Source organism: Coffea eugenioides, chromosome 9 (assembly GCF_003713205.1).
Source record: "Coffea eugenioides isolate CCC68of chromosome 9, Ceug_1.0, whole genome shotgun sequence".
Classification (NCBI taxonomy): domain Eukaryota; kingdom Viridiplantae; phylum Streptophyta; class Magnoliopsida; order Gentianales; family Rubiaceae; genus Coffea; species Coffea eugenioides.
The window spans coordinates 7,328,366-7,352,863 of NC_040043.1; the positions used below are offsets into that span (position 1 = coordinate 7,328,366).

Here is a 24,498-nt window from a genome sequence, read left to right on the forward strand (position 1 = left end):
TTCGAAAAGGGTGATGCACTTAATATTATTATTAATCTCTTGCATGATGAGGAAGAGGTGTCATCAACCTGTGGCCCCTATATAGCTGAGGATATTTGACTGACCATGTTAGAAGCAAATATTGTTGTTGATGTAACATTATGGGTTCTTAGATGTGCTAATAAGGTAGCACATGAATTCGCTTTTCATGCTAAAACTTCACGCCTGATGGAATCCTATAGAATTCGCAGCTCAACTTCATTAAACAATTCGTGCTGGACAATAATATCTAACAATTTAGTTTTCTTTTTTTTTTTTAATTTAATCAAAAAAGGTTGCAAAATGGAATTTTTCCTATTTTTTTCACGGATGCCGATCTCCTACAGTTGGCAAGAGAAACGTACTGTTCAGCAGACGGTTCCAGATTAAACCAGCGCTATAAGACTCAATCTCGACCATTCATTTCAAAATCAATGATGGACGGTCGAGATCAAGTCGGCTCCATTCCTCACCTCAGATTTGAACTCAATTTCGTGTTTATTTTACTTATTTCATTCCTCCCTGTAGCGCTATTATACCAAAGTCACCGGAAAACTCAGCCGCCAAAAGCCCGGCAGAGGCTTCTTCTTCTGTCTTCAGCCATGGAATTCTGTACAATTGCCCCCCCGAAAACTCATTCAATTCTGTACCCTGTTTCCAACCAAATTACACTGCCAACACTACTAAACCTTCAAAACCTAAACATCAAGCGTCTCTCAAACGCTGTTTCACTATTTGACCCGACCCGCAGTTGCGGTGGCGGTGGAGGGTGGTCGGGCAAATTAACACTACTAACATCTCGAAGCAGACTGGTAATAGAAGCTAAAAGAAAGGAAAGGACAGGCTGGTCCGCTGATCAGGCGAATCCCGACGAATTAAAATGGATTCATTTGGGTCAAATCGCGGAGTCGCTTTCCAATGGCATGTTCCGGGTCAATTTACTGAATTTGGTGGATAAAAGGGATCCGGGGGTAGCAGAAGACATGGTTCTTGGGTATCTATTAGGAAAGGCCCTCGTTCCGATTAGAAATGTGGGTCCAATTATAGGTTATGGTTCAGGGAAGATGCGGACGAATCGGATATTGATATTGCCCGGAGACGTAGTCAAAGTTGAACTAAGTCGTTATGATCCCGCCAGAGGACGAATAGTGTACAGATTTCATCCCAAGGAATGGAAGAAAAAGGCGGAGGAGGAGGAAGACGAAGAGAGGAAATTCGAACATTTCAAGGGAGAAAAACGGGGAAAGAAACAGAGAAACTAGAAGAACTAATGTGATTTTTTTTCCTTTTTTTTTTTATATGGTATTTCAATTAATGTATTTGTTCCATTACTTGATTACTGCTTCTTCTTCTTCTTCTTCTTTTTTTCTTGATTACTTATTCCTGTCGTTTAATTACTGAACTTTGCTTATTTCTTTTTTTTAAGGATCGATCAATTAAATGATATTTCCGTTCCAACTTCTGCCTCTTTTAGTTTTACTCCCGTTGAATCAAACTTTCCTTGCCACAATGGTTCCGTTCTTATTTATTGGTATCCATGATACAAGTCGAATCTTAAAGATAAGGGTGGAAACGGCGCGGGGACCGTGCCCCGCTCCCGTCCCGCCCGGTTTCTCCTGCGAGATTAATAAAAATTTATTATATAATTTTGTTACAGTTAAATTTTAATAAATAATTAAGTACTAAAATATCAATACATCACCAAGTTATTATTCATTATAATTTCATAATTGAAACTCATAAAAACAATCAAACAAAATTATTTGAATACAATCTAATATGATGAAATAAATACAATTAAAGTAGTCAAGTTTTCACTTTTGACACACATACAATCACTAATTCATTATTGTGCTATGCTTGTTTCTTTTTAAGAAAAAAGTGTTATTGTATTAAGTGTAATTAGGAATTTAGTATAAATATATTAGTAAATTTAGTACAACTAATTCATAATTTCTATTAGTAAACATATATAATTATTAGTATAATTGATAATATCAATTCTATTACATATACTAATATACATTATATAATACATATAACTAATAATATCATTATCATAAGTTTGTAACTAATTAAATTAAATAGTATATATATAATTGTATAAATATATATTTATTTTTTTTAGCCCCGTTTCTAAATGGGGGGAAAAAATTCGCCCCTCCCCCCGGCCCCATCTCCCACTCCATTAGCCCCTCGCAGGGCGGGTACCCGCGGCCACCCGTCCCCGTTGCCATTCCTAATCTTAAATGTAGAAATATGGAAAGGTGGGTCGCTTTTCATCGAAAGAAATGATCTTTTCACGGATACAACACTCTCAAAAATGAAATGCAAAATTAACCAAATTTGCCCAACGTAGAGGCAATTAAGAAAGCCACATACGTAAATATATAACCTAAAGAAGTGAAAATGTGGAAATATGAAAGTGAATATCATGGGTAATTCCCCTTGCAGGAGGAAAAATTGCTCCATGCCATGGTATGGTATAACAAGATTGCATTATGACTTTGTAAGGCATTTAAAAAGGTACAGAGGCATAAAAAGTATGAAGCTTCAGTTGTTTCTGTGGCCAGAAATGGCATCAGCAGTAATATAATTTAGCTTTGAATTATATAATGGGACTTGGAAGTTTAGCTTTGAACGATGAATAAAACGGTTTCGAGGGGTTTGCAAACTGAGCTTTGCCTTTCCTTCCGGCATAATGCATCCATATAGATTGTTTTAAGGTCCAAGAAAATCCTTAATAAGATGCAATGAAATGGTTATTTGAATACGTTTAGCACAAACTACATCAAAATCTGTTGTATTTTTATCAAACTTGACAGAGAGTTTCCGAAGGAGGAATATGGGTGATTATGTTGGATTCATTCACAAAATAGAGGATCCAAACAATACACTGTAAACTAAGGATTTATCATTTAATCCCACTTAAAAGATAGTTTCACAAAACACAATTTCAATGAAATCAATGAGACATATATTGCCCAAATAATTTTTTTTTTATTTGAACACATGACTTAATGCAACTTGAAAGGAAAGCTCATACCAAAACGGACAAAGAGCAGGAATGATTGTAGTTCCTAACAATTTATGGATCCAAATTTGCTAGCAAGACAAAAATTTAAGTTGTAAGGATTAGAATGCGCTACGTAATTCCGACATAACTAATTTTCACGGGGCTCACAGGAACAGTAATCGTATATAACATTTCTGTTATAAAAATATATTACAAGTTATTTATGTGAAATTACAACTTGTTGAGGTGCTCTTACATCTAAGGATGGCAATGGGAGCCAATGGGGCGGGGGGGGAATATATAAATATATACCCCGCCACCCGCTTTAAAAAATAAATATATAAATATATATATATATATGACTATATATATAATATATAATTTAATTAGTTACAAACTTATGATAATGATATTATTAGCTATATGTATTATATAATGTATATTAGTATATGTAATATAATTGATATTATCAATTATACTAATAATTATATATGTTTACTAACACAAATTATTAATTGGTTATACTAAATTTACTAATACATTTATACTAAATCTCTAATTACACTTAATACAATAACATTTTTTTCTCAAAAAAAAGCACAAGAACAATAATGAATTAGTGATTGTAATTGTGCAAAAAGTGAACTAAACTTGACTACTTTAGTTGTATTTATTTCATCATATTGGATTGTATTCAAATAACTTTTGTTTGATTGTTTTTATAAGTTTCAATTGTGAAATTACATTGAATAATAATTTGGTGATGTGTTGATATTTTAGTACTTGATTATTTGTTAAAATTTAACTATAATAAAATTATATAACAAATTTTTATTAGCCCGAACGAGGGAATTTGTAGGCCACGCCCCAACCCAGCCCCGTTGCCCTTACATCTAGGAATGGTTTGTTTCTTTTAAGTTCACAACTTCATACCACTTTAACAGCCCGGCATTAAACACTTTAAAAGCCCGGCTTTTAATGTTTGGTAGACCTCTATACAAGTGTGCTCGCAAGGTGAAGTTTGCACAAAATTTTAATTCTTTTTCTACTTGAAAAGAAAACCCATACCAAAATTGGCCGACAGCTTTCCTCAAGAAAGTTGACCCAACAAGTGGCGCCTTAAAACTATTAGTGGGCTGGTGGATTGAGGCCAGCATAGGATAGGAATGGTGGTTGCTTGCAATGTTTCCAAATCCGGACCCGGAAACAAACTGAAAAAACTTCCGATTCACGGTTCAATTGGTTTGTCTATTTAACTGTGATTCGAAGATTTAATTATTTTTTTATTTATTTTAGTATTAAAAAATTTGGATAAATTTGAAATTCTTGTTTAAAAAATAAAAATTAGTGAATTCCAGATTAACCTCTTTATTTTTATTCATTCTTAATCAGATTTGATTGGCTTAATTAAACTTTTGGATCAACTGCTAAATTGGATTGGAGACATGACCGATTTGCAATTAACCAATCAAATCGATCGATTCGATCCAATTTTCAAAACATAGGCTACTTGTTAGTTAACAACTTCTCATCACTTTAACAACCCACTTTTTAATGCTAGATAGACTTCTTTATTAGTGTGTAGGGCTGCAAACGAATCGAGCCTTTCGCGAGCGGCTCGAGTCAAGCTCGAGTCGAGTTCGAGCCGACTCGAGTCAAACTCGAGTTCAGAATATTAAGCTCGTTAGCTCGCGAGCTTGAGTATATATATATATATTTTTTTTTATTGTTATTTTTATTTAATAATAAAATTACGTATATTATATATTTATTTTTTATTTTCATAGTAAAATTACGTATATATCCTTAATATTTTATTATTTATTAAGAAAAAAATATTATTTTATTTATTTTTTTTAAAATAAAATAATTATTTTTTATTTTTTTCGAGCTCGAGCTCGGCTCGACTTGATTCGAGTTGAGCTCGAGCTTGAAAATTGCCGGCTCGTCGAGTTCAAGTTTGGTAAAATTCAGTCGAGACTCAGCTCGATTAGCTCAAAACTCGACTCGGCTCGACTCGTTTGCAGCCCTACTAGTGTGCCAGCAAGGGAGAAGCTTACAGAAACGAGTTTTAAAAAAGGTGTACCACTTTTTGACTAGATTATAATTTATTAAAAATTATTTACATAATTTTGAAACATTTCTGTTCAATTACTATTTATTTGAACTTATACATATTCATTACGTCATAATTATGTAATGTACTTTTAAGTATGATAGACAATCTTTATAACTTTGCTTGGATTCTCCCGTTTTCACAAACTAGTTTTTCAAATACAATATTACAGTAATAGACAAATAAAAACAACTTCAAAAACACAATTCATACAATATCTCAAAAATAACTTACAAATATACAAAAAAAAAAAGCTACCACATTTTCTCTTTCCACCTAACACACCACCACCCACCTCCCCCTTCCTTTTTCTCCCCTCCTCCTTCCTCAAACCCTAAGGGCACCTTTGGGAGTTGAGGATTTGAACGGAAGAGAAAGGGAAAGAAGTGAAAGCTTTAGTTTCTTTTGTTTGGTAGTTTTAAGTAGGAAAGAAAAGAAAGGAAATGGGAGGATGAATAGTGACCAAAATGTTTCCTCCCAAATTGGAAGGAAATTGAGAGAAAGTTTGGAGAAAACTTGTTAATTTTTCTAAAATGCGAATTTTGTCCTTAAAAATGCCTTGAACAAATATTTAATAACTTCCATATCCAAAATTATTCCATTAATTCTCAAAACTCCCAAACAACATAACAATCTCTTCTCTTCTCTCATAACTTACGCTTTCCCTTCCTTTCTTTTCTATCCTAAACTCCCAAACTAAGCCTAAGGCCGCATGTGCTGGAGGATTGTTTTCTTTTCTCATGGGACAAAGCTTTCTTGCAAGTTTCATAAACGGCAAAATAAATAGAGAGTGGTAAGTTGGGGATTAATGGTAGGTAAAACACCCTTAAAAACATTAAAAGTAAAAAATTTTTCATATATATTATTACAGTAAAATATTTCAAAAACGCCTTCAAAACACACTTTTCCCCGAAATGATAGCTATATCATCAAAACACCTTAAAAAATAATTAATTCAAACGAAATACTTTTCCACAAAACGATAGCTATATTGATGATGACAAAATGTACAAAATCTAGACAACGGTCCAAAGATTTGTGGATGAAGGTCCAATCAACTACATAAGATGTGCTGTTAGTAGTGAAGGACAGGATTAACCAAATCTTCACGAATCCATATGCCTAAAGCATTATAGATGCTAAAAGATGTAGCATTATCTAATCTATCCGTGCGCAAAAACAAAAGGAGCACTGTGAAAACAGTAAGCTACCGTGGGACTTGATATCTTCAATGAATGTTGCCTTGGAGTTTAGCTGCTGAATCTGTGTGTGTAAGCAGCTAAGCTATTGGTTCTCCACTTCTATTTGTATGTTTCTCCATCATTGCTCAGCTGCTTTAATTAGAGCAACCATCACTGCTTCTGCATGATCTTGCATTAGATTCCCTGTCTTCCTCTCTGATAGCCCGAGTTGCTTGTAGCTGGCCTGCTTGGCTTCTTGGAGTAATGCCTATTCTAGAAGTTTGAGGATTTTTGTTGCTGCTGAACATGGATGTTGGTACAAACTGTCCGATGGTCAAATTGGTGACCTTGAACAGGGATGTTTGGTAGTAATTGTCCCATGGTCAAATTGGTGACTTGATTTGTCCTCACATGTGTTGCTGTTTTTGTGAGTGCTCCTCCGTCCTGATGGCCTCATCATACTCTAAAACCATTCCAAGTGCGCTTTCCCATTCCAAGAATTATATACACTCAAAATTGGAATAATCTTTACTTACAAATTACAATTCTTTCTACGTCATCATTTAACCCAACATTTCCTTCAAAAATAAGCCTTTTTCTTTCTTTTAGTATAAATGAGAGATTTTGAATTTAAAATTTTTTACTTAATTTTCCTTCTCCGCATCATCTAATCTGACCTTTCCCAAAATAGATTTTATTACACTAACCCTGCAGAAATTAGGCGTGAGTAACACTTTGTCGCCCTAAAATCATTTTAATAACGGTGTGCTTCCTATCATGATAATCAGCTATCTTGGTTAAGAGTATCACGGACAAAATTTTTATGCCCATGTGTCATCTATTAAGTTGCTTTCTTAAGAATTTATATTGTTTGGACAGCAATTTTTCAAAACATTTTTCGTGAACACATTTTTCAATTACCTTTTTACCTCATATATATCAAATCGCTACAGTAATTTTTCTACAAAAAATCTAGAAAAATACAATCCAAACACAACATTAATTTTTTAAATTTATTTTTTGAGTCCTGGAAATTTCAATTCCAAAGAGATATTGAAAAGAAATGCTAGAAATTCGAGACTTGTGATTATAATTACCCATAAACAGGCTTTGACATCCTAAATCCTAATTCCTACCATATAAAAAACCTTAATTTGGTGAAGCTAACATTAGTACTCGTGTAATAATGGTATGCAAAAGCATGTTAAAAATTTACCTCCCTCTCAAGCTATCCTTTTCACTTTCAGTCCCTATTTACCTTTGCTCAACTTCCATGGTCTGCACTTTTTCTTTTCCGTACTTGGGATATTTGTACAGGAGGAATGTGGATTTGTCCAGAACTGGTGGTGACCATTGAACACATTAATTATTATAAGAAAATTCATCAGCTCTGAGAATGTATGTACCTTGTCTGTTGCCTCCCGAACAGGAGTCAACCAGATTCCTTCAAATTGAGAGGCAATCGCAATAAATATGATTTATGACAAATTCCACCCTCAACAAATATGCAATTCTTGATTAGGCCCCCTGTTGTCTAAAACTAGATCAAACTAACTCCTACAATTTTCTATTATTGCGAATGTGATACAATAAATTGAATCTAGGAAACCTCGCATTGCATTTGGACCTAATTTCTTTGTCATTTTAGATGCACATATTGCAAAAACACAGCATATGTGCCCCATCAATAAAAGCAATATTTTGATAGAAACATATGAACACACAAATATATCTCCACAGATATAAATGAAGTTCATGATTGTGGAGAAAGATATCGATTTGATCAAAGGCATACTATGCTTGTGTAACAATACAAGGGTTCCTCACACGCCAAAATTGGATTCAATATGAGGTTGCTAAATTGATCATACGTACGATTAATGATAATTTTAAAAATTATTATTAATGAAAATTAAAAATCTTATTGTGCTGATTAATTCAATCTGACAATGAGGCAAAATGAGGAATCTATCTTTTGAGGGTTTTGTTGTGTAGTTCACCCAAACAATATTGATGGAGAATCCTAAGCCTGTGGGTCTATCTGGTTTGCTCCATAATTCTAAGACTTGTAGGCTATCAAGCTACGTGTTATCCTATAGAATAGACACTAGAAATGATTTGATGTGAATGAATGATTACCAGGGCCAAGTGATCGTCAGATATACTATTTGGAATAGGGAATTAATCCTAAATACTAATTTGCCTGAGTCTTCTAATCATTAGTTTCTACAGAAGATTTGCATGTTTAAACACTAAGGGGTGTTGATTCCATACATTCTTGCAATTTGGGTCTCTTAGAGTTTGAAAAAAAAATTATCATCTCTTTAGAAGATTATTGTTTCCATATAATTAGTGGTAGCCTTAAATAAATTAACTAGCTACCCTTAAATATAATGAACTCTATGCTTGTATGATCAAAAAGAAAGAACCAAAAAAAAAACCTCTGTATACAAGGTAAGTAGTCACTGCATTATTTAAGCACGTTAGTTTTGTATAGCCTGTACATAATAATTAAATTTAGTTCTTGTTTCGTTAAAAAAAAAAAATGGGGTGAAGGTGATCATTTCGCAGATATCAACTTTGAAAAAGGTGTATCCAAAAGGATTGGTGAAAAATCACATGAAAAAAAATAGATTCCCTCTGCACCTTTGAAAATTTGTCTTGTTCAAAGACAACTCAGGCATTTGGATTGGGGTAGCAACAGTAATACCCAAGTGGAATCCATCACTCCATATTCAATGAATTTTAAATCAACAAGACTTTCAGGTCAAAGCTTGAGGTTTGTTGCATAGTATAATGTGTGATCCAAAAGAAAAGTTCTCTGCTATGATGGAAAAGGTCGAGGAACAAGCTTTCTACGTAGCGGCAATAAATCAGTCATGTTCTCAAGTCAGCTAAAAGAAGAAAGGAACAGTCTCCCTGTGACTGTACTTTACCTCTTATTCTCTACTAATGTTTAACTTGTTCAATTGATAGTTTTATGCCACAAGTTCTTGTGTTTATTCCATGCTAATGTGGTGTTAATATTTTGAGATGATCCTTTTTTCAATGGATTAGCTATTGTAGTGTTAATATTATTGTTTCACCTTAAAATCACGTCTGGTAATGCAATGATCAACCAATGCAAAGGCAGCTAGCAATGATCCAGAAAAATTAGTTGGAACCTATCTTTCCCAGATAGAAATAATTGGCTTAATGAAGTTGGAATCCAACATGTTCCCAATGCTAGATTATGGCGAATTATGAATCTAGATAACAAATGTCACAACCACAGTGGAATGTGAAGCCGACTGATAGCGAAAGATATCATAGATTAGTTGGTAAGTTGATTTATGTTTTTCATACACGTCCTGATATTACTTATGCTGATGGTGTAGCAAGGCATATGGAATCCATGATTTGGATACTTTGATATTTGAAGGATTCACCTGAAAGAAACCTTTTGTTTTCTGAGAATAATCACCTCAATATTCGAGGCTATACAGATGCTGATTAAGCGGGAGACTCTACCGATCAAAAATCGACTTGAGACTACTTTACATGTGTAGGTGGCAATTTAGTTACAAGGAGAAACAAGAGACGGAGAGCGGTTGCTCTTTCTAGTGCAGAAGCGGAGTTCAGGGAGATGGCCAAAGGCTATGTGAACTTCTTTGGCTTAAGAAACTGCTTATCGATATCGATCTTGTTCCAACTTTTGAAATAGATTTGTTTTGTGATGATAAGACAACCATTGACATTTCTCAAAATCCAAACTAAACATGTAGAGGTTGATCGGCACTTCATTAAACAAAATCTTGAAAATATAGTGATACACCTTCCATTTATAAAATCTGAAGATCAACTAATTGATATACTCACTAAAAGTTGTATCGATTAAGAACTTCTACAACTCACTTGACTGGTATGAAGTTGGACGTCTATGATATCTATGCATCGGGGAGTGTCGGAGTGAGTTATAGATATCTATTTTTGGATTTTAAATTGTATGTCAATTACATATTTGATACTGATAAAATAGTTTAGTTACCATTGATAGAGATAGAATATATTAGCTACCATTTTATTTTTTTTCCAGATTCATTGTACCTTATCATATTGTAAGCAAGCCCTATATTATTGTAACTAATGTGAAATACAAAAAAAAAAAAAAAATTTTCCCCAAACTCTTTTCTTCTTCACAGGATGTAAATATCTAGATATTTTTTCACGACAAAAATAACTTTAATCAGCAAGTTGTTATTTGTTAGCTTCTCCAAGAGAATGAAGGTGACGATCTTTAGGACAGTTCCTTTAACGTTTACTCCTGTACTACTTCACAATAATAATTGTCCGGTAAGGTGTCATTCTTTTCCTTCTTGGCTGCATGATTGGGCAAAGGACACGATATATTTTGACAAGTGAAATGACCACAAAAAAGGAATGGTGAGACGACCCTTATCCCCGTGATCTTTGTCAAATTCAGCTTTCCTTCACCAGAAATTAACTAAGGCTGAGCCCAGACTACACACAGCCATAAAAAGTGCAACACAAGTTTTTAATTACCTATGGTGCTGTGCTGTGGACGAACTGTCAAGAATAGAAGCAAGATCGTGCTATTATACCCGCTTTTCTTTCTTTACCATAATTGATGTATTCTCTAAAATAATCTAAGGAGGAAAGGGCCAAAAGCTAGAGTAAGAGCACAGAATTCCGATCTAGCTAGTCTTTTTTGGCATAGCATAAAGTTGCTTGATTTGAATGGATGAAGGTGAACTGGCACCTCAGTCAAGCGTTTCTGACCCTTCTTTTTTTCAAAGGAATCTAGTCATACATAAAGAATTTTGACGGGCTAATACCGGACATCAATTCCTCAAAAAAAAAAAAAAAAAAAAATTGGACATCAATGGGTATCAATTGACTGCGTAGTTGTAACAACGATGTAGAGCACTTTCTAGTGGGCATTTTTTGAACTAGCATCTATGATTTATGAATGTTAAAGATCCAAGTTACAGATTTCTGCTTAAGGACATTACTAGCTCCTAGGGTTTTTCTAGTCTTGATGCTTATATGCTGCCGCCATACGTTAATTGGTTTCACAAAATCTGAAGAGGTAAAGCAAACCAAAAGCAGGAGACAGTAACCAATGAGGGCAGATATATATTAACATGTATAGACACATTTTTGATAAATAAAAATAGAATCTATGAATCAATTAAATAACACTAAATTTCTAGACAAAATTTGTTTTAAAAAAATAAGTAATAAATTATTCACTCATCACTTAATATCATATATGTTCAAACATATCAAATTTAGTATTTAACAATCCGGTAATTTAATAGATTCAAATTTCAGACTTCAATTTTTTTCAGATTTATCGAATGCAGCCTAAAAAGTGGCAAATAAGTATATCGGCCACTTATGGTCCTGATGAATTAATTGGCTTCATTCATGCATGTGGGCACCTGAGTTAGAATGTTAGAGGGTCTATTCCACATTCAATTGAAACCCCACCATTCGCTGAAAGTAAGCAACTGTGACACTACCACAGTGGTAAATTAGACATATACGCTGAAACTGTGAGAGATTTTCTCAGTCACTCAAACAGAAAAAAGAATAGAGATCCCTTCTAGTAGAAGGTAAATGGAGAACCACCAGCCCAAAGGCTGGTGGCTACCACTAAGTTATTTAAAATTTGGTAGGGTAGGCACATTAATTACCATATTAAGTGATTTTTTAAAAAATTCAGAAGGGTGCGTAGTACACATCGATCTCTCTAGATTCAGTTGAGTCTCCCCCTTAGATTATGATAGTGTAGGATTTTATAGATAAAATGAAGATTGACAAAAAAAAAAAAAAGGTAAATGGAGACTTTGCATCATTTGTTTTGTCACAGGACACTGGGTACAGAAAACTCAGCTGATAATATCTCAAAGAGAAAATCTTTAAAATGTTTAAAAATGAAAAAGGAGGTCAAATAGTGGTTGTCCAGGTCATAATACTGATCATAAAGGTTTTGATGAACATCCACCTCCAAATAAAAGTGAAGACCCATCAGACTCTGTGTGTGTGTGTGTGTATGTTCTGGGAAAGATACATACACAGGATTCTGTGGCCTAACCTGATTTATTAGAGAATCCGAATAAACTAATGTTAAAGAATGTTGTTGGGCAAAAGTTAGAGACATCTTACTACATAATCGCTGGTGCATGTTCTTCTTTTTATATTTACTTAAGATGTTAAGGGCCTGTTATATGGTCAAAACAAAAAAACGTTAGTGTTAGTCTACTTCCTCCCAAAGCCTAGAACTGTCCTTGGTAACCTCCAAAACATGGCCTAAGTTTCGAACAGGAAGTTAATCATAAACCAGACAAATTAAATTAGTGGCTCATGCTAATGTTACATACGATTCAATTTCGCACCAGATCCTAATACCAAGAAATTAGTTGGACATACGTAGGTAGAAGTACATGTAAAGATTTAATCACACTAAAGTTGTCAGCACAATTAATCATCACAATCAACTTGGCTCAATTAACACACAATGTCGTCATTAGCCCCAAATCGCCGAACATTTGTCCTTCTTTTCTCAGTTCCAAAAACACTGCTGCATTGCATGTCGCCATAATCACATTCTCATCTTTTCTTTATCAATTCTAAAGTCCCACAACTTATACCAATTTAGGTATATATATAGTTCACGTCTTCACAGTCCATTCATTACCACACTTTTCCTAGCCATGAAGAGCTTTACTCTTTTGCTAGTCATTCTATTGTTTCTCCTCCCTATTTCTGTATTTTCTGAATGTACGTGTGACAAATCAGAGGTTGAAGGAGGGAAGAATAGAGCAGAGGCTCTAAAGTACAAATTGGTAGCCATAGCTACAATTCTCATTGCTGGTGGTATTGGGGTGTCAGTCCCAGTTTTGAGCAAAACCTTCCCATCTTTTTCGCCTGAAAATGATATCTTTTTCATGATTAAGGCTTTTGCTGCAGGGGTCATTTTAGCTACTGGGATGGTCCATGTTTTACCAGATGCATTTGAGAGCCTGACTAGTCCATGTTTGAATGAAAATCCCTGGGGGTTTCCTTTTTCTGGCTTTGTAGCCATGCTTTCGGCTATTGGGACTTTGATGGTGGATACTTTTGCTACTAGCTATTACCAGAGGTCCCATTTTTGTAAGGCCAACCCAGTCTCTGGGGACGCAGAAAAAGTTGGTGATCATCAAGCTCATGTCCACCTTCACACACATGCAACTCATGGCCATGCTCATGGCTCTACTTTGTCATCAAATGAGGAGTCCAGTTCATCAGCCCTGATTCGGCATCGTGTTGTTTCACAGGTCACTTTTCTTTTTCTTTATATTATATATAAATATATAGTAATCTTGTTTTACCTCTCATAAAAAGTTCTTTGAGGAATATATATGAATTGATTGTAGAGGTTTAGATTCTCCAATTCCTTTTTTTAATCTGTTTCGTGCGATCGAATTTTGAGGAAAGTCTTCTTAAATTTTTTTTTTATTTTTAATTAAACTTCTGGTCTATGATTTGCCTTTCTTGCGAGTTCGTTTTTGGACAAGCAGATTGTTATCTAATTCAATTAGAGCTCGACCAAAATCCGGTTTAATTGTTCAGTTTAATAATTTGACCGATAGAAATGAGTGGTTCAACCGGTCGAGATTGTTTCTTAGGCCACCCAAATGACTTGACGAGCCATTGAGATTGCAAAATGCTACTTTTTGCTCCACTAAAGTTTCTTACCTTATTTGCTGATGGGGTTTGAGATTCTAAAATCAATAATACAAAAACGAAAAGCTAGCACAAGCATCATCAGATTGGTTGTAGTTCGGTTGTGATTCATTGGTTGGAAACAGAATTAGTTAATGTAATAACTTAATTTCATTGATGAAGGTGAACTTTTTCTAGATTCATTCCAATCAATAAATTGAACTTAATTGGTTGGTATTAGAATTAATCTAATAACTTAAATTGATTGATGAAGGTGAACTTTTCTAGATTCATTCCAATCATTAAATTGAACGATGAGCACTTTAGTTCAACTTAATACTCTTTTATCATCTGAAAGTGTCATATTTTCCATGTTAGAACATTCCAAAATGTTTATTATACACATTTTAGTCTCTTCTTTTAATACAATCCTTTCTTTTTTAATCATATGCATATTACCATTCAAATTCGAATTTTGAATGTGTGATGATAAGATTGAAAAAAAAAAGTACGAACATCATAATTAAATCACTATTTTTTAAAAAATGAATCCCCAAGCATACAAAATAATTGAAACAAAGGAAGTACTACTATGTTTTGGAGATCAGAGTTGTAGTTCACTATACATATGATGATGGGCTTTGTACTTTGAACAGGTTTTGGAGATGGGAATTGTGGTGCATTCTGTGGTCATTGGCATATCTTTGGGCGCATCAGAGAGTCCCAAAACAATCAAACCCCTTGTAGCAGCATTGACTTTTCATCAACTTTTTGAAGGCATGGGCTTGGGAGGTTGCATATCTCAGGTACTATAATTTGCACAGTAATCTACTGCCCTATTCATTGCTGCCTCATATGCTGTTCAGGCACGTACATATGATAGAACAGGGCATTTGTAAAGCTTGAACAGGGCATTTGTAAAGCTTTAGCAAGTTCATCTATCGAAGTGGCAAGTCAATCTTTATTTGTATCTTTTGGTTCTATATATTATTGAGACCCCAATTAGCTAGATACAGCCCTCACTAGCACGTTGATAAGTGATAAGCTTTCTGCGTCTCTTTTTTTGTAGGTCATGCATCTTCTCAAAGAACTCCCTTTTTCCCATCTTTAGTCAAAAGTAAACAACTGATAATCAATTGGGAACTTTCTGCAATAACTCTAGTAAACTCTAAACCCCCCACCCCCAACCAAAATGGGAGAGAAAAAAAAGGAGAGAGAGAGAAAAAGAGAGGACCTGCTTAATTTAGCCAACCAGTGAAGGTGCATCCATGTCACTGATGGTGCTTGCTAATACCAAGTGTCCTTTTCCATTTTGGAAGCCATCACATTCCATTTTCACAGTCAAAGCATCTCTGCCCACAATGTTGAATGGTCAGTGAGAAAATAAAAGGTGGATAATGCGATTTGACTGGCTACGCCCTACAGCCCTGTTTACAGTTTGATAGTACATGGAATTCTTGCTATGCTATCATGGTGTGCTGATTACAGAAGCAAAACACTTTTACCTTCTTATTATTGCTTGAGGAGGGATAGGATAATAGAGCAATTAACATATCATTGAGTTGATCTTGTTTCCATCTGGATGCTGTGTTGATTTTGCAGGCAACATTCAAGGCTAAGACTATCACAGTAATGGCAATTTTCTTTGCCCTGACAACGCCCATTGGAGTTGCGATTGGTATAGGAATTTCAAACATCTATGATGAGAATAGCACAACAGCTCTAATTGTGGAGGGCATCTTCAACTCTGCGTCAGCTGGAATTTTAGTTTATATGGCACTTGTTGATCTCCTTGCTGCCGATTTTATGAATCCCAGACTTCAAAATAACTCAAGGCTCCAATTTGGAGCCAACTTTTCACTGCTGCTGGGAGCAGGTTGCATGTCACTTTTGGCTAAATGGGCCTAATATTATTGTATGTATTAGTATAACCTAGGAATAGTTACTTTGGAAAAGTTTCACCCTCACATCTCTTGGGAAGCAAATTCATTTTTGAAGATGGATTCATTAACGTGAGGGTATGAATTTTAGTTTCTCCCTCACGTAACAAAAAAAAATGCTCAACTACCCCAGAACAGAGAATGAGTCATATGAAGAAGTTCATCCCTACTTAACAAGGGTCTGTCCAACAAAAAAATAACCAAAACAGTCCAAAAAGTACAACAATCTGCAAAACCATGGAGGAGCACATCGTGTTAGAAGTCATACAAGAACAATGATCTTGTCTGTGGTTATCTTGAATAAGGAAGACGGTCTGCCAAATGCTCTAACTGCGCTAGTACTCATTTTAAATTCACCTTCATAAAATTGGAATTGACAGCTACCAGATTTCTGTATCTTCAACGTAGCTGTTTCGTCATGGGACACAACCCCTTGATTCATTCAGCCCCATGGAAGGAGCATTCTCCTCGTCACAAGTTAACTTAACAGTACTAGTACTAAATATGTACTTGATAGAGTGTTATTTGAAATATTATTTGGAATAATTACTGTAGCACCTTTTGTGATGTGATGTATTTGAGATAGAAAAGTGATTGGAAATATAAAAAGGTGAGTTGAAAAATGTATTTATTATGCAAGCGAAATATTATTTGAAATAATATGATATCCAAACAAGTTAGACTCCACCTAATATAGCCAGTAAATAGTGGCTTCGGCCAACTTACACAGGTCTCAATCTCATTATTGACCACCACAGTAACACCTATTGTTTATGGTCGCAAAACTTATTTAAGCTGCAGCTCTGGAAACTGTAGTTTTGCACTGAATACAAAGTCATTAGGACGGTCAAGTTCCATTAAATTGTGCTTTCAATTTTCATGACGACGATTCCCATTGGACCGGGCTTCCACATTCTCAGATTCTCCTCCTCTGATTCCCATTGGACCGTGCTTCCCAACGGATTTACATTTTTATATATAATTTTTAGGTTATTTGGTTGCTATTTTGGAATATTTTATATGATTAGTTGAATATAACCAAGAACCTAATTTCAATATTTCTGAAATTTATAAAAATATAAAATAATTATGACATCAAACTGACGTCAGCAGGTCTTTGAGAACAGTCTGAACCAGTTGATCCCTAACCTTATAATTTAATCGAGTCGCTATCCGGTCCGAATTTAACAACATTGTTTGTCCGTCTGAGCTTCAAAATAATCGTTTGACATACAACTTCCAAGCCCTCCTCTCAAGTAAGAAGATTAGTCACCTTTTTTAATCATAGGAGGCCGCAAGTAAAGATTATTCACCTTTCTTATCATAGGAGGATCACGTGTAGCTTTTGAAATTATAAAAAAGTTATGTAAAAAAAAGTGCTAAATTGTAGATGGCTAAAATGTAATGCATATTACGTTTATATATCTCGACCAACCTCTAATTATTTGAGTTTCTAAATAAGGTAATTTTGATACGTTAATTGGTTCCGGTCAGGTATCTATGTAATTGTAGATTTGAGAGCTCGAGGGATTTGGTAAAACTCATTTATGTACGAGTACTAGTAGGGGTGGGCTGTGCTCTGCACAGCCAGCGCCCATTGGAATGAATTCATCGGTAGTAATTGATGAAACAATAGCTTTGTAGTAGTCATAGTTATATTTTTCACATAAAATAATTTGTTTTTGTGGAATTTATTAGTAATTGCATTGTATAGAAGTAAATTTACATTTGTTTCTTTTTGTTTACCTTGTAAATACAAATGTGTATTGTTGGAAAAATACATTGATTTCTACAAACTTTAGAACGTTTTTGGTTTTAATTATGTTGTATTGGTGATAAGTTATTCAAAGAAGAAGTTACACACTTTGTGATCTCTATTTTACAAAAATTACCAGGAAGGAAGTTATGAGAACAAATAAAATGAATAAAAGCTTCTGAGCTTTAATCTACTTTGTCAAATGTAGCCACTTGACTTGTTGTTGTCAAAATTTTCATCTAAAAATGTAGTCAATGATAAGTAAATCACTCCATTGATTCATGGTCAAATGTAATGGTGAATGCATAACGAAATTACAAAGAACAATTAATCAAGTGGTTGAATTTTATACAAAAAAAAAGTTGTTAAAATTTATACAAAGAACAACCCAACTCTTAGGTAAATGGTAAACATCTAATCGTAACAAATCGTTAAAAGAAGTAAAACAATGGCCTATGATTTGCAAAGATTCGTTGTACAAGAAAAAAATGGAAACCAGGAATGATATGTATAAAAAGAGCGGGTGGCCAGAATAAATTCACTTGCCAAAATCATACAACAAATCTTCCGTTTTCCCTTACCAGTTGTTTTTCACGGGTGGCCATTTTTGTTTCCAGCTCCGGAAGAAATCCAAGAAAGGCGAAAGCTTGGGTTAACCTGAATAAACAAAAGGTCATTTTCTTCAGCAAATTATAGCCATATAAGTAGGTGAGGCAAATCATTTTCACCATCTGATTTAAATAAAAAAAAAAAAAAAAAAAGAAAGGCAATCTATTCCAATACAAATCTACAGCATTGTTGGTCCTACGCAAAAAATCTGTAAACCAGTTGACATCAAAGAATCCTCCCGGCGCTAAAACAATTGGCTTGTTTGCTACATCCTTGTAGATTTCTTGCACTTTGTTGTGTAGTACAATTGTATCAGAAGCATGCTGATCAGGTGCAACTCTTGTCCCAACTCCACCGCCGCAAAGTTCATTCCCTGGCCAAAATAGATGATGAAAAATTACCATCCGAAACTAATCTCAAACTATCTAAATCATTTGAAAAAACTATATAAAAACAGAGAAGAAACATTTCTGCAGTAGGCTAACCATAGAAAGGTAAATGATATTACCAAGTTCCCAACCATATATGTTGTAGCCCTTTTCAACAGTGTAACGAATAAAAGCTTCAACATTTGAGGAATCCCAAGCTCCAACTGCTGAACCATCGGACCTTATTCTCCTCCCCATTCAGAGCATTCAAACCAAATATAATTTCAGCCCTGGAATGAAGGCAGTGATTCATTAATTTCAGATCGATGAGAATAATGACAAATAATTACCAGTCTAACCAGTGGCGGAGCCAGGAAAAAATCTTAGTGAGGGTAAAAATGACACTAAAATTTTTTATCTACTCTTTTTTTAATTTTTAAGTAAAAAAAATAAATTCACCAACAAGTACAAATGATATGTATATTCCATGAAAAACATAAAAAGATAAATCATTAATATATGTCAAATCATTAAAGTTATTTATTAAATGACTTATTTATTCATTACTATATCAAATCATTAATCACTACATATGAACCTAATCAAGTTAATTAGACAAAAGAATCCATACAAGAATAATTTAAAAGTTAAAATATATGTCAAATGGTCCTCTATTCATCATTACATTAACTCCAATATAAGAAACTAATCAAGGAAAATAAAAAATAAATTATAAATCCATAAAATCACCATTTTACAAGTTAAAATATTTATCAAATAACCCATTTATTAGTTATTACGTTAACTAATCAATTTTCAAATTTCTTTAAAATAGTAATAGTCTCATGCTCTAGAAATATATTTGCAAACAAATTTAAAATAATAATAATAATAAGTAATTGTTTAGAACCTGATTTTGATGGTCTCTTAAAGTTGGTAAAAAGAGCTGCAAATTAGTGGCGGACCCAGGTCCCAGAAGATCAATTGATTTTGGTGCAATCTCTAAATCAATGAAGTGATCAAGAGAAAGAGTAACAAGTTTTGGTTGTGGAAGAAAAAGTGGCTCTCGTATGTATGTTGGCGAGTGGGGACAACCAAGAGTCAGAGGAGGAAAGAGAAATTGGGGAGTGGGGACAAAGGAAGTAAATGATTAATGATGATTGGATGAAGTGATAAATAAAAAAAGTTGTTAGTTGGGGTGTGAAAGAAGAGGGGTCGTCGGGTTGTGAAAGGAAATGGGGGACCAGAGGAGTAAATGGAACTTGGGGAGTGGGGATCAAAAGTAATGACTGATAAAATTGGTACTTGGCCCTGTTGGGGGGGGGGGGAAATGGGGACCAGAGGAGGAAAGTGAATGATATAAATTTTGTGACCCATTCTTTCACATTTTTTCTAAAAAAAATTCTGGGGACACCTTTAAAATTATGTCAAAATTATAGAACTATTATAGGAATTTAAGGGGCCCCCCAGTGCCCCTCTTTAAATCCGCCCCTGAGTCTAACTAACCAAGGTGGTGTTTCTTACGTACCCAGAGATTTCTTGAAAAAGGAGTTTAATTCATCCCGTCAAGATGAAGGAAGGCACCCACCCTTGAGCGAAGCCAAACAACTTTGAAGAATTCTTAACAAATGAATGGCAGCGTTGATTACTCTGAGTTTGATATATGACATTATCTTGCAAGGTGCCCCCAAGTCTAATCTTTAATAGTGAAAAAGCTGTAAAATGAGGGGAAGATAGCAACTTGAGCTCCCATAACAGGACTATAACGTTAGAATGCCGTTTTTAGTAATCAAAAAAGCCAGAAAAAGTTAATACCTCTGACTGCATTTAATAAAATTATGTTGTTAAGATCCTGCAAATAAACCAAGAAACAGATCAAACCAGTCCATTAAACACTAATGTTTTAATTCAAATTGGCCACGGCATATAATAGCCCAGAATCATTTTGGACAATTTGAAATTCGTTAACATCTCTCTCAGAACACAATCAAGATCTTTTGGACTTTAATCAAAGAAGGCAAACAAAACAGAGCATAAATGATAAGCGACAAGTATTGTCTCCTTCCCCTTTTACAACTTCATTGCTGAAAGCATCAGAGTGAAATTCGCAGCCATCAAAAAACTTTTCTGACACTCCGTCTAAAGCATAAAAATCGCATCTTTTTAATCGGAAATGAATTTGAAGCTGAAATATACAGCTCAAACAAGCCACCATCCCCTTGTTATAAAAGACGGCATTGGTTCATGTGGACTAAATCCATCAACAACTTCAGCATACCAACGTAGTAAGCTTGCAGGTAACATTAAAAAAGGCACACACACACACACAGACATAAACATGAAACATGAAATAGCTGCAAATGCAGGAAAATGGAAAGTACCAGATTGAGAAGGGAAGCATGGTCCCAACTACAGGTTCCATAGTCACATTTTTCAGGTGGCCACCAATCCAAGGTGGCACAAATGAAAGCGTCATCTATTTCTCCAATGGCACTAATCCCATCTACAAATACAAAGCCTTTGGCTGTTCCAATGTCTTTTACAATCTCAGAGTACACGAAAATGGAGCTATAACTAAACAAAGACAACCGTATACACAATCCCATGTAGTACACTACTAAATAAAACCATCTTTATATCTTGAAGCTAATCTTCAAGATCTATCCCCCAGAAGAAAACGCTTAGTTGGAATGCTACAATTTTTACTCCATTGCAGGGCTGGCTGGGAAGTTTATGATAACAAAATAGAGGATACCAATTAGTAAAGATAGGTGGTATTAAGCTGAGGTGACATTAAATGAGTCATAAATGCCCAAGATAGCAAATTTACAGGTAATTTAGACTAAAAGGCCCAATCTTTTTTGGGACTGCGGCTATTTAAATCGAAGGTATAAGAAAAATTCAAGATTTACAACTTGGGTTCTAAGTAAGAAATTTGTGGCATCTTTAATTGGGCAAATCAGTTGGGCTGGAGCAGCAAATTTCTCTGACTTCCGATAAGTCTGAGATTTGGCCGCAACTCCAGCACTATTCTAAGTTTCCTGATTTCAATAATTACCTCGCTTTCAATTTCGCTCGTGCTCAGGTCTTCTATTTTCTCTTCTCTTTCTACCTCTCTTGCTTTTCTTATAATATATCTCTAACTACATAAAGCGCCGAAGGCCTTGCTACAGTGATTTTCGCCGGTTATTTTGTAATTTTGGTGTTGATTTTGTCTCTTTTGTCCGCTGGTGCAATTCTCCTTCCACGTCCTCTTTTGTCCACTGCTTCAATTCTCCTTCGACGCCGGTTATTTTGTAATTTCGGTGTTGAATTTGTCCTCTTTTGTGCTAGTCTCTTCGTAATTTCCCTATCAATTTTGTACCTTATGTACCTTATGGTCTTTAGATGTCATCTCACTTAATTATTGTTTCTTTGGTTTTGTTTGTTCCAGTTGCTACCTTCCATTCCCTAATGCAGCACGAATTTTTAGGGCTATACAAATCTATATATATTATTGCATCCTATTTGTGTGCCTTTATCTATATATATATATATATATATTCATTTTCTCCAAAATATATATATCAACAAAAATAATGATTTTCTGAAAAATATATATATTGACAAAAATTTTGTGTATATCTAATAAATATAAATCAATTGTGCCACTTTGTATTAGCTTCCACTAATACGACCAATTGTTTTTAAAAATATAGGATAATTTTCCTCTATTTCAAAAATGTTACTTCGATAATATTTGTTAACTACTAAATTATTAATTTAAAGCTTTTGCATTTTAAGATTGAGTAACATAACATAAATGTGGTCAATACAAAGTGATGATTAATTGTGTACCTTTTTATATATATTTATTTTCAGCAAAATATATATATCGACAAAAATATTGATTTTCTGAAAATTATATATATATCGACAAAAATTTTGTGTGTATCTAATAAATATAAATCAATTGTGCCACTTTGTATTAGCTTGCATTATACAACTAATTGTTTTTAAAAATACAAGATAATTTCCCTCTATTTCAAAAATGTTACTTTGATAATATTTCAAAATTTAAAAATATAGCACTGAAAACCAAAATAAAAAAGACAAACTTTTCTCTAAAACTATAAAAAAATATAACCAAACAACTAGAAATTTACATACAAATACTTAAAACCGAACTCCTATATATATAGCAAAAATATACATGATACAACTCAAAAACAAATATCGCACTGACACATGAATCACAAGACAAATAGTAACACCACAAATATAACAAACAAACAAAACTAGAAAAGATAGACACGATAAAACAATATTAAACAATCTTACAAGCTCAAATAAAATATTAAATATACATATATATATATATATACATGTGTATAAATAAATAAATAATAAAAATATAACAAACAAACAAACAAAACCACAAAAAATATAAACAATAAAAAATTAAACCATTATATCTCCTAAAATAAAATACTAAACACACACGCATATATATATATATATATCCACACATATTACAAAATATATCGTATACCTATATATATATATTAATACAAAATTCACTACAACTTTGAGTACCATAAAATAAGTCGCATAAACATCAAACAGTAAATATTTAAAAATTCTACTGTAAATTACAGTGATTAAACTCTTTAATTTTCATGTGCAATCATTTCCATTTCTTATAAAAAAAATTTATATGCATCACCTTACTTTCAATAATATCCATTTAGTACTAACCTATTAATATAAAATCTATTAGCTCTCAAAATTAATATTATCCTTTACTTATTCAGATTCTATTAATTAAAAAAATACAGCTCCCATCTATTTCAATCACATTTATTCATAACTAAATCAATATCATCTTTACTTATACAAAAAAAAACCTACTTAATGAATAAACACATATTTTACCAAGCTATAGTATCAAATTATTCCAAATTATTAATTTATCTCATCACACAACACCCAAACTATATCAAAATTGGCCAAAAAATATCTATTATCCATTTATTTTTCAACAAACTTCCCATTCTTTTATATCCTTTCCATAAACTTTTCTGCTGCAACAATGCACACTTACTCATCCTAGCTATCCAAATTATGAAAATATCATCATCCTAGAATACATAAACTACCAACACCCAAAGTACAATAAATTATAACACTCTCAATGCAATTCTCCGCCTAATTTTCCATCCTATCAACTTTAAAAAATTAATATATATTCCATTAATTTAAATAATATTTACTTATCACTAAATTAAAATAAAAAAACAAAATTTTTTGAAACCAATATTATCCATCAAATCTGTAGATCGTATTAATTTTAAAAAACACAATACAAATCACACCAATTTTACTATATCTATTTATAAATAAATCAATCCAATCTATCACTTCTCTATCCACTATTCCAACTCTATGATACAAAATACTCTAAATCTATGTTATTAAATAAATCTTACATTAACCTAAGTACACTCTCAAATTAGGATGTATATATAAAAAAAACACATGCCTTTTGCTTTCCTATTCATAATCTATTTCTTGCACAAACATCTTCTTCATAAATAAACCATCAGTTAGCACTCTTACACTAGATACAATAAATACCAATTTCACATCGCTCTACATTTACATATACTATCTCATATTTGCTTAATCTACAATCACTACTCTAATATTCAACAAAATAATAACCCTCTATTTATGATTCTTTCTACTTTATTTTATATTCCTCATCACTCAACAACACTATAATATGGGCACCCCGCGATAGCC

At 33.6% G+C, this 24,498-nt stretch overlaps 2 protein-coding genes across 2 annotated transcripts; one reads left to right on the forward strand and one right to left on the reverse strand.

Annotated features, from left to right (window-relative positions):
• Positions 1–13,028: 13,028 nt before the first annotated feature.
• On the forward strand, positions 13,029–16,052 carry LOC113782832 (zinc transporter 1-like). Its single transcript, XM_027328762.1, has 3 exons — positions 13,029–13,653; positions 14,698–14,847; positions 15,644–16,052. Exons 1-3 carry the CDS (start codon positions 13,051–13,053, stop codon positions 15,947–15,949), a joined length of 1,059 nt encoding a protein of 352 aa, XP_027184563.1. The 5' UTR covers positions 13,029–13,050; the 3' UTR covers positions 15,950–16,052.
• Positions 16,053–18,288: 2,236 nt separating this feature from the next.
• On the reverse strand, positions 18,289–18,972 carry LOC113782100 (heparanase-like protein 3). Its single transcript, XM_027328011.1, has 3 exons — positions 18,855–18,972; positions 18,521–18,719; positions 18,289–18,394 (listed from the first exon to the last, which is right to left on the reverse strand). The coding sequence occupies exons 1-3, from the start codon at positions 18,970–18,972 to the stop codon at positions 18,289–18,291; spliced, it is 423 nt and encodes a 140-aa protein (XP_027183812.1).
• Positions 18,973–24,498: the final 5,526 nt, after the last annotated feature.